Source organism: Gopherus flavomarginatus, chromosome 2 (assembly GCF_025201925.1).
Source record: "Gopherus flavomarginatus isolate rGopFla2 chromosome 2, rGopFla2.mat.asm, whole genome shotgun sequence".
NCBI classification, from domain to species: domain Eukaryota; kingdom Metazoa; phylum Chordata; order Testudines; family Testudinidae; genus Gopherus; species Gopherus flavomarginatus.
This window is the reverse complement of record NC_066618.1, coordinates 213,288,695-213,300,252: the sequence shown is the minus strand read 5'-3', so window position 1 is coordinate 213,300,252 and position 11,558 is coordinate 213,288,695. Positions and strand designations below refer to the sequence as shown.

The 11,558-nt window shown below is 38.8% G+C and overlaps 1 protein-coding gene across 1 annotated transcript; it reads left to right on the top strand.

Moving 5' to 3' along the window:
- The first annotated feature begins 5,107 nt into the window (after positions 1-5,107).
- On the top strand, positions 5,108-7,919 carry LOC127045736 (myosin regulatory light polypeptide 9). The gene is made up of 3 exons (XM_050942207.1): positions 5,108-5,291; positions 5,540-5,701; positions 7,407-7,919. The coding sequence occupies exons 1-3, from the start codon at positions 5,108-5,110 to the stop codon at positions 7,577-7,579; spliced, it is 519 nt and encodes a 172-aa protein (XP_050798164.1). The 3' UTR covers positions 7,580-7,919.
- Positions 7,920-11,558: the final 3,639 nt, after the last annotated feature.

Here is an 11,558-nt window from a genome sequence, read left to right as displayed (position 1 = left end):
TCCTTCCCTTTGGAAATAGTAAAATCAAAACCAGGATATAGTTATGAATCTAAGGAGGGTGGCTTTTGTAAGATCTGATGAAAATATTGGATTGTGAGATCTTCAGGGCTGGGACAGTCATCTTTTTCTATTTCTATAGTCCCCAGCACAATGAGGCTCGGGCTTTTAGGAGCTACTGCAGTACAGAAATTTATGATATTGTATAGCAACTAGAATTCTTTTGATACTCTTAAAGCATCATTTCTTGGTCACAGCTCTTACATAATCTCACTCCAAGTAATAAAATCTTTTGGGACTTCTCTGTTTTAAACAATAGATAATTACAAATGACCAGTTTGGGAATTTAGTAGATGAGCATTTAGGCTGGTATTTACAGTCTACCAGCGATCAAGAATATTGAGTGGAAATGATTCTTGCCCTACAATAACATTGCATATCTCTTCAGGACAAGTGAGGGCTTGAGAGGCAATGGACAAAGTAAGTGTACACTGGGGAAGGCAACTGTTGATGCTCTTGCTCTAATCAGTTTAGAAACTTACCTAGGTGAAAAATTTACTAAATGTTTCTAATCTATGTTCTGCCAAAGATTCTTTTTGTTATATTTTGTTCTGTTCAGCGTCCAGTATTCCAACTTGTTTGTAGAAGCCCTCCCTCATTTTCAACCTAAACTTAACCTATTTTAGTTACTAAGTGTACTTCCCTCTATGAAACTGAATCTGAAGACCTGACCCCGTTGAAGTCGGTGGGTGTCTTGCCATTGAGTTCAGTGGAATTGGGATTTCACCCATCCTGTGTCCTCTTTGCTGACCCTGAGCCACTCTGAAACCTGAGCTATACTTGTCTAACACTTCAGACTCTCATAAATTAATCCCTCCAGCTTCCTAAAACACTTTTTTGTTACTTTTCCCTGAATATCCTCCAGTGTGTTGATATCTTTCTAGTAAAGCGGTGCCTAGAACTGAACACTGTTCTAGACATGGCTACACCAGAATTTTGTATAGATGGGCTATTACCTTGTGAAACTTAATATTTCTCTCTATGCAGTCCAAAATTGCTCCTGCCTTTTTAATGCCATATATCAGCAGTTCTCAAATTGTGGTCCGTGAGCTCCGTTCAGGTGGTCTGCGGATAGTTTCCTGTAAGGTGCCGCCTGGGCAGCAGCACACAAGAGAATGAAGGGCCACCCACCTAATTAGCAGAGCCACGCTTGCATAGCTCCACTAGTTAGGTGCCTGGACCCTGGAGAAGATGCATGTAAGCTGAGGTGGTGGCCTTGGGGAGAATAGGGAGTAGGTGGGAGAGGGCAGTGGGCTGAGAAGAGGGGTTGGGGGTGGGGAAGAATTGGGGATGTGCAGGGCTGCCTCGGACAGAGAAAGAGGTGACTTTCCCCAGCTTCAGGGCTGCGGCTGCTGGGGAAAGACCCCCGCCCCTCCTTCCCAGCCCCAACTCACGAGCTGCTGCAGCAGGGGAGAAAGGGGACATCCATTGCATTAGAAAGGTGATACTGTGATACTAAAATATGAATTGTGTGCTTTTATTTGTAGAACAAAGTGTTGTTTTTTTATATAGCATTTTTATCCAAAGCACTTTTCAGTAGTTAGTTAACAGTATAAACAACATTTAGAAAGATCTTTAAGTGGTCTGTGGGGAAAAAGAAAACTTTGAGAACCACTGCCATATGTGACTGCAAATTCATGTTGAATGCACTGTCCACTATCACCTCTAAATCTCTGTAGCAAATTTCCTGGTGCCTTACTCTCGCTGAATCTGCTCCTCTCCCTCTACCCCTTAAGGTATAGAAGATTGCGAAGTAAAATGTTTCCAAATTGAACTATATTTGTGGGTGGTAGTTTATTTTTTCTCCATGGATTTATGTCTAATCTCTGTAGTAATTTGTTTTTTCTACATGCACAAAATAATAGACTTGTAGGAGAGAAATTGGCAAGGAAGTCCCTTCTGTATGTTTGATTTGCATGGCCCTTTTCCTTACAGTATAGTCTCAATTATCAGAGCACATTGAAGAACTTCAGATAATTACGGGGATTGTCATTCTAACCAGTTTTGAGGGCAGCATGACCTTGTTCTGGGTAGCAGTGAATCAAGAGTAGAGATTCGGATTATAAGGATGAATTGTTATTGGCTTGCTACCTGAAGTGTGTCCAATTTAAAATTTTAAGTCTTTCTCTTGTGTCTCAAAAGCAGATTGTTAGCTTATTAGCTTAATGGTTTGTAGTGAACTGTTACTTCAGAAATAAAATGGATTTCCTGACATTCAATCTAAAATTTTGTTTTTATTGTACTCTGAACACTTGTTTTAGGGAGATTGTTTTGTGACTGTATAATGAAGAGCATTGCTGGGTGACTTGCAGTTGAGTTTTGTTGGTTATTTTTAGTTCAGGGCATAGCAGTTTGTTTTTTGTATGTCGGAAGAATGTTGTATATGGAACGCAAGTTTTAAAAGTGGAGAATTAATCAGCAGATGAAATCAGTAATGCTATTTGTAGATATACTGGGAAGACTATAACCTATGCAGTGGCCTCTCTTTTCCATCTGGAGGCTTGGTAAAGCACTCACTCGCTCTCTTGGCTTTAAAGCAAGGTAAAATACTTACTTGACAAAGTTATGATCTTTTAGATTTAACTTGGTGGTTAATTACGTACTTTAATTCTGAATGCTTGCCAATGGCAGTTACTTAGCTGTATTTAGTTAACTACAGTTCACTTTTAACATGAACTAAAATTGTGCCCTTCCTTTAATTGCCTTTTATTTTGGATAGACTGACTTCTCCAAGGTCACTTTACAAGCAGTCTGTTTAAGGAGTCACTGAGACTATTTTTTTCTGTGACTCATTGACCAGCTCTTTTCAGAGGTGCAGTTAACTTTTAGAAGTAGCTTGTTTTAAAGATCAACATTTGATGATGTAAATTAGCCAAACCGGGATGTTGCAAGTAAACATAGGCTGGTAGTAATGGCTTTTTGGACACTTAATTGCAGGTGTTTAGGCTGAAGCTCATAATCAAAGAGCAAAGAAATTTATGGCATATAACAAAACCCAGTCTGGCTATGATGCAGAATTCTGTGGCACACTAAGTTGGCACCTTGTAGTTCGCTTTTGAGATAGCTTCAGTTTTTGTGAGAAAATTATTAAATCCAAATCTGGGTTGATATGGACAGTAATATAGATTAATGGGACACGATCAGCTTGAAATTTTTTTACATGAGCGGAGTTAAAAATAGTTTTAGGGTACATCTACTCGAGTAGAGCTGCCAATTTTTGTGGCTTTACAGTGGTTTTGTTGCCAAAACGTTTCTCTAACATATTGCTTGCTGTGTGAAGGATGAAACTAACTACATCGGGGCAAATAGGGAAATAGGTAGCACTCTTCATAGTCAGTCCGATGCCCAAAGTAAATAATCTGGAAAAGCATTGTTACTCTGTTATAGAGTTAGGTGTAATAACTAAGTGTGTTTTTTTTTTTTTTAATTTGACAAATCTCTTTAAATATTTAATCTTCTCTGCCAACAATTCTTATATTTTAACTAAACAGTAAGGCCCTGATTGTTCAGACAGAGCTGCATGGGCAGGCCTGAAATCAACAGGATATACCCTATGGGCATAAAGGTCCATCCATGCAGATCCAATTGTAGAACTGAGGCCTTAGTATTTCAGGCTAGTGGATCAGTTCCAGTATCATTAAACTGGCTTAAAAAGTAAATATTTAAATCACAATTGAATGGATACCATAAACTTGAAAGCTTCACTTCTGTCTGAATTATTTTACTTAGTGTTAGTTTACTTGCACATTTGAAAATACTTTGTGTAGTCAATTTCACTGTCGCCCCCCCCCAAAATTTTATCAGTTTCCCATTTCATACTTGCAATATTGTTGACTTCCTTTTTTTTAAAAAAAGAAAAAGCGTATTGTAAAACCACATAGGCTTAGGTAGTTTCAGGTACTACACTACACATTAAAGGGACGCAATCTCTAGTGCATATTGAAAAGCAATTTCATAGTTTAGAATGCACCTATTGATATGCTATATTAGTTCAGGCTTCTTGGTTACCTAACAAAACTGCAGTGCATTGTTTGTTTTGTAACTAAGCCCAGACTCTCCCCCTACACTCAACATACACCAGACCAGGGGTCAGCAACCTTTCAGAAGTGGTGTGCCGAGTCTTCATTTATTCACTCTAATTTAAGGTTTTGTGTGCCAGTAATACATTTTAAAGTTTTTACAAGGTCTCTTTCTATAAGTCTATAATATATAACTAAACTATTCTTGTATGTAAAGTAAATAAGGTTTTTAAAATATTTAAGAAGCTTCATTTAAAATTAAATTAAAATGCAGAGCCCCCCGGACTGGTGGCCAGGACCCGGGCAGTGTGAGTGCCACTGAAAATCAGCTCGTGTGCCGCGTTCGGCACGCATGAAATAGGTTGCCTACCCCTGCACCAGACCCTCTGCTTAATGATGCAGAAAGGACTTTAAAACACACACAACTTGCCTAGGATGCTGTGTTTTTGTTCTCAGCTGCCTAAACCAAACAAAAACATAAGACTCTATCTCTGGTGTCAGATTGCATAGGAGTCTTTTATGTTCTTCAACTAATATAACAAAAATGAGAATCACCTTTGCCAGATATTTGGGCTTACTTGTGAGCTCCTTGGCCCCACTCAGGCAAGGTAAGCAGACTATAATTCTAACTGTCAGGTTAGCAAGGCCCCCCAACCTGCCAAATATACCAATCTGTTTAACCCCTCACGGCTTGAATAATATGCTGAACTACCGGGACATAGGTACTGGGGATTTCTTTTCAAGGACCAGCTTGATGCAGTCTACTGTCAGCCCAGAAGGGTTTTCCTCTGAACCCCAAAGGGCCAGTACATATCATCGCAGTTAAGCTTCTAATAAAAGAAAATACAACAAAAGGTGGATGGTAAATTTATGGATCTATGTACCTTTGCACATTATTCAGAATTCAAACTTTTTTTCAATGAACTGTGATGTAGTTTAATACACAACTGTAATTCTTAGACATCTGTTGTTTAAATTTAATTTCCTACACTTTAGTCACTGTTTTTCTCCCCTAGAATCCAACAGCCATCATGTCTAGCAAAAGGGCAAAGACCAAGACCACTAAGAAGCGCCCTCAGCGTGCAACCTCCAATGTGTTTGCAATGTTCGATCAGTCACAGATTCAAGAATTCAAAGAGGCCTTCAACATGATTGATCAGAACAGAGATGGCTTCATTGACAAAGAAGACCTGCATGATATGCTCGCTTCTCTTGGTAATGTTTATTTCTCCAGCTATCTATTTATCTGATACTTGTGGCCCCATCATTATATTAACTGAGCATTATAAAATGGCTATATGTGCCTATTGCAATCATCATAATAGCATAGCTGTTAACTTTTTATACATTTTTGAGCTGCTTTATGAAAGGTGTTTTATTCTGTTTAAAATTGACAAATAAAATTGGTTGGATGAATAAACACATTATGATGACTATCGAAAATATGAATACTTTAATTGTAGGAAAGAATCCAACTGATGAATACCTGGATGCTATGATGAATGAAGCTCCAGGCCCCATAAACTTCACTATGTTCCTTACAATGTTTGGAGAAAAACTAAATGGCACAGATCCAGAAGATGTAATCAGAAATGCTTTTGCTTGCTTTGATGAAGAAGCAACAGGTAAGTAGGTGAAATATCAATGCTGGGTTATCTGCTTTTGAATCTTCATTAAAAGGATTTCTTTTATTCAGCCATGACTGTAAATATATAATGAATTTAAGTAGATCATTTGAGGTTATTATGGGCTTCTAAAAACTTGTCTACATGGTGCTTTAGTGCATGTCTGCAGGCATTTAAATCCCAATGCACACCCCTTTGTGCATTAACTGTCCCATGTGAACTCTGCTGGTGTGCAGTAAAGCTCCATTTGTGCACATTTAATGTAGTACTGCTGGACTTCACGTTAATGTGCACTAAAAGTTCCCTAGTGCACATCAGCAGATCCATTATGAGCCAGTTCGTGCTTCAGTGTGTTGTGCACTCTAGAATTTACACCCTTCAAGTCATGAATATACCCAGTATACAATTTACTGATGATCATTACTTATTTATTTTGCAAGATTAAACATTTAATGTAATTTTTTCATCTCTGCATCAGAAATGGTGAAATATTGGGCTTAAAGACTGTTAAACCTATACAGTTACTTAAAATTCATCTATCAGAACCCAAAATATTGAAAGATATCTTAAATTTCCTATAACTTTAAAAGCTTAGAACAGTAGTTTTTAATGGGTTAATGGAACACCAGTTGCCCGCAAAAGGCTTGCTGGTGGTCGGTAGAGTTGACTCCAAACACTTGCTGGCTCCTCCTTTCCTCATGTTAAACTGTATTTAAAAGAAAACTAAAATGTATAAAATATCTAATTTTTTATGTAAGAAAAAGTTGTTGCCATAGCAATGTTTGATCACCAATAGGAGTGGGAGAGATGGCTCACGTGTTATGGGAGGCTGCTCAAACACAAGCTTTATGATGCTGTATTCCATGCTGTGTCAGTTTGGGAACCTCTGGCTTAGAATTTGGCATTGAATTGATACTAACATACAACTATATCTGAAATATTCAGATTTCTTCACATCATTGGCCTTGACATTTAAGTTAGGCTATATTCAGCTCCCATTCAATATGAGTGGGATTGTATGCTCAACAGTTTTAAGTAGAAAATGTTTAAGACAAGTGAATACAGTCAGTTAAAACAAACCTCCATCTAGAAATGTGTTTTTTCTTAAGACTGTCTTAAATCTGTTTGTTTCAACCAAAATATAAACTTGCGTCTTTCCAGACAAACTGTTTTGATGCAACTTGAGTTCACTTCTTGCCATTGAATTTCTGGGATTATGATGTGTGGGAGGGAAAAAGCTGAGAGGTTGTCATGCAGAACGTACCAAATCAGGCCATTCATCCAAGTCTTATGGTGGCCATTACCTTAAGTGTCACGGGGAGTTGGAAGGTGTAGAGGCTGTCATAATCCTGTTGTAGCGCTCCAGCTTGACTCTGAAGCATGAGACTTGGATATAATCTTAGCTTGCATAATTAAACATGCTATTTTTTCTGCAATTAAAATAATCCAGCCCTGTTGTTAAATGCAGCTACAGTATTTAACATTGGCCTCCTGCAGTCTTACATTCACAATTGTCTTCCTTCTCCCTGGAGTTAATGCTTAAATGGGCTTGTAAATATTTATTCTGTCTCTCTTAAGCAATACATGTGTGGTGCTTATTTATAATGTGATTACTTAACTCCAAACTAGAAATTCTTTCTATTTGAAGATCCAGTAAGAAAACTTTTTTGGTTTATCCTGATTCACTGTGCACATTATATTCCAGGGGTCATTCAAGAAGATTATCTGAGAGAGCTGCTGACAACAATGGGAGACAGATTTACAGATGAAGAAGTAGATGAGCTGTACAGAGAGGCACCAATTGACAAAAAGGGAAATTTCAATTACATTGAATTCACACGCATCCTTAAACACGGAGCAAAAGACAAGGATGATTGAACAAAGTTTCAGACACCTGCAGCTAGCTCTAGTTTTCACTTGCGTTTATTTTTGAGGGTTTTTTCCTGGTAGAGCCTGTTGCATGCATCTAGCTTTTACAGCTTTTGCCTTTCTCAGTATATTTATCTATTCCAGGCCATTCTGGCACACTTGCACCTGTGTAATCAAGCTGGATGTGGGGGATATTGTAGTGTAAAGAATCTGGGGACAAAGATCAATGAATTTGAAGGCCCAGGAAAAAAGTCTCAATGTTTCTGGTTTAGCTGGATTTTTACATTTTTGTAATAAAAATGTCCTTTTGAAATAAAGATTGCTATATAAATAAAATACCTCAAACTGTTTTGTGAAGTGACATTTTCTTGTTATTAAATGTTTTCATATTTAAAAGCATCTGTACCTAATCTTGATATCTGGATAAGACTCAAGATGTTACAGTAAGTTTATAAAATGTTTGCATCAAGTACTGTTTCTTTATCCTTAAGTGAGGCAGTGATACTCAATTTTATTATAATGTGAAAAGTACTGGTACCTAAATTTTAACACTCACAACTAATAACTTGAGTCTCTGAAGGGAAGTCTGGCTAGTGTTTAATGTAGGCATAAACAGAATGAGTGGAGACGACTTGCAGTTGAAAAGCAACCACTTCTCCTCCCTGAATTGTGCTGCTGATGTAAACCGCTTTCATGATTTTTCTGTGTCCATGCTGATTAGCCCTTATTTATTTTCCTTGAAGAGTGAGAGCATTTGGAAAATTGTAACTTGGAGAACAGGAATACAGAAGATAAGACAACCATGATGCTGATGTTTCAAGTAAGAGGAGACATGTTTATATTTCCATTGTGCCTACTTCTGTCCCCTCCCCACCAATAACTTGTTCTAGACTGAGGTGTCTGCACTACCACTACTGAATGACTGCATTTTAAAAATGATATATTGTTGCTATACAGGCCCCTGGATTTCATGTGCAACTGCAGCATGATCAGAACTCACTTTTTCTTCAGCTACCCACTCTTAAACAATCGTGCTGATGTTAATAAGGGTCTTCCTTGTGTGATGAAGTTATCAGTTAAGTACATGTGCTGCTGTCATGTTCTAAAAAGTAGGGTGCAAATAGATGATTAACTATTTCATTTCTTGCGTGTGCACAGCCCCCACCTCCTTGCAGTTCTTGTAGGTCATCTTTCCTTAACTACCAGTTTGAATGGATTACAATCTGCTGTCAGTCCCCCCTACATTAACCTGGTCCCAGGACTGTTTGTGGAACCCATTGCACTCCCCTTGTATGAGGGTTAGGGGAGAGGGGGTTGACTTCTTGATGTCAGACATTAGGAACCCCAACACCCTTCCTCAGTTCCTATAGGAGATGTCGTCATTCTCCTAATTCACTTCTAATTCTGATTTATCTGGGAATCAGACTCCCTATTGAATGATTACATGCACTGGTCACCTGCCAAGTTGCAATAAAATATTTTTACAACCTAATCTATCCACTGGCTCATGGGACAGCTCTAGTGAACCTGAAAAAGGCCACCTACCCAGCTCAACTTGCCGCAGAGGGAAAAATTCCTTTCCATTCCCTAAAAAGGGATACACATGATACTCACTCACAGCAAAGCCTAAAAAATCTGCTTCTACTCTTAATTCCTAGAAGAGAGAAGATTTTTCTTTCCAGTGCAGACTAGTGTCTCTTCTCTTTACCACTCCACTCCTTGTGTGCATGGGAGCCAGTACAGCTTCTGCACCTTTCTGCCTGCCTACCTCAAGCCTGTAATGGGTGAAATCTTTAAAGCGTCAATAGGTTTTCTTTCCACTTCTGGCCCCCCCATGTCTGAGGCAGGGTGGGGTACTTGTGAAGTGTCAAAGTATAGTACTGCCCTCTAGCTACTTGTAGAAGCTCTGGACAGAAGTACTTAAACCTTTTGGTATTCCACTCCTCTAAGGCGTTATTCTTGCTAAGGGTTCTTAAGTGGGGAAGGGGGAATGTTTTAAGATGAGCATAGCACTGTGAAATAATATATGAAACGGCAGCTGTGGACATACCATATAGAGATTCCTTTCTCTAATATTGCTGGTGTTTCTAGCATGGTAATTCTCGGAGATGATCTGTTTCTTCTTTGTAAAATATGTAGTTTAAAATAACATTCAATAGATTTGCCTCAAATTTTTCTAGGGTGGCCTTTTCCCCCTCTATGCTTTAATTAAAACCAGTTATTTCTACATTTCCTAGTGTATTTTTATTCAAGTTGTAACTGGCCGTTTGCCTGTATTAATTGCTTTTCTTGATCATTTTGGGTTTGGTTTGGTTGTTCCTACTACTTGGGTAGTCTTTGTTCTTTAACAACATTGCCATTACAGACTACCCAGCTCCCTCTTCCTCCCCAGTAGCTGTTTTCCAATTGTCACAGTGCTCTTCAGCGTGATTGCTATAGTACACCCTGCTGGAATATCAGTAAGACCTCAGAAGCAGCACATTTTTGAAAAGCCATTTACCAAATATGCAATAAATTCTTTCCTACAACACCCTGACAGAGATGTTGCAGTTAGGAAAAGCAATCACCCAGACCTTAAAGAAACAACAGCAGAAAACGCATTTAAAAATAATTTGGTAACATTAAAACTAAATAATAAAACAACAACCTTGGCTAGGGCATCGTCCTTTCACATTTAAGCAACCCTCTGTGTAAATAAATATATAGAGCATATAACTTCACAAAATATAGACCTCATTATGCTTTCTGTTGTTTGTAGATGTGGAGGCTTTACCCTAAGTGAGTTGAGATCCAGATATGTTTTCTTCTATGTGACTTTTCTCTGCCACATATAATAATGGGTGTTTTTCTTAACAGTGGGTCTCAAAACTTGTCATATGATGGACCTCACACCTTATGTTTGAATTAATATTAGAAATTATTAATATGGGAGATCACCCCACACTAATTTAACCATGAATTCCTTGAAGTCCAAAGGCTAAACAGTATTTTATACAATTGTGCTAAACATGCTCACAACATAAAAACAAGCAGTCACTATACCCAATACATTAACAAAATATTCATGAGCATGTGATCAGTATACTTACAAATAGGCCAGACTTGGGGAAACGGGCAGCTCCAGGCACCAGCACACCAAGCACATGCCTGGGGTGGCAAGCCACTGGAGGCGCTCTGCTAGTCGCCGCAAGGGCAGCAGGCAGATTGCCTTTGGCGGCATGCCTGCGGAGGGTCCACTGGTCCCACGGCTTTAGCGGACCTCCTGCAGGCATGCTGCCGAATCAGCGGGACCAGGGACATCTCGCAGGCAAGCTGCCAAAGGCAGCCTGCCTGCTGTGCTTGGGGCGGCAAAATATCTAGAGCCGCCCCTGTGAGGAAAACCATCTCATTTTGGTGTACTCCAACATGATCAGGTTGGCTCTCACAAAGAACATTCAGAGTCATGGCTCTATACCCTTTGCTAACTTGCAAGCTTTAGCAGAAACTTAGTCCCAAACAACTTATCCTTGCTACTTTCCTTTCTCCAAGGCCTTCCTTTCTTATCTCTTTTCCTTCTTGCTGACCAACACCTTTTTCATTGCATTTGCATTTATGTAGGCTTTACTTTTAAGATAACATGGGTGGGAAGATCCATTGTGGCTCCTTTTAAGGCAGAGGTATTTTTCTTATTTAAAACCAGTTGCAGTCACTGCTAGCAGTCAGAGGCCTTTTTAAAATTTCCTTAGCTCATTCATTATCCTTTGAACCAGACATCCTCCCTACTCCATTCCTTCTGGCCTTATAACATTATTTTCAAGGCTTTCTATCTACTTGCTACCCGTAGCCTTTCTTTACAACACACATATTTCCTTAACCAAACTTCAGCTAACTCTAATTCTTTAATTTTGTATTTATTCTACACCTTAGCTCCTGATATGTTCCATTTGGTAACAAGTAGGTAAAGAACCTGTGGATTTCTCTCGTTCAATTAACCAAGATTTTGAAAACC

What these genes read in the sequence shown, in the direction of transcription:
- LOC127045736 (XM_050942207.1), top strand. Translation starts at nt 5,108, where the DNA reads ATGTCTAGCAAAAGGGCAAAGACCAAGACCACTAAGAAGCGCCCTCAG. An exon ending in TGATATGCTCGCTTCTCTTG is followed by an intron (nt 5,292 to 5,539) that starts GTAATGTTTATT and finishes CTTTAATTGTAG; the next exon opens with GAAAGAATCCAACTGATGAA. An exon ending in CTTTGATGAAGAAGCAACAG is followed by an intron (nt 5,702 to 7,406) that starts GTAAGTAGGTGA and finishes ATTATATTCCAG; the next exon opens with GGGTCATTCAAGAAGATTAT.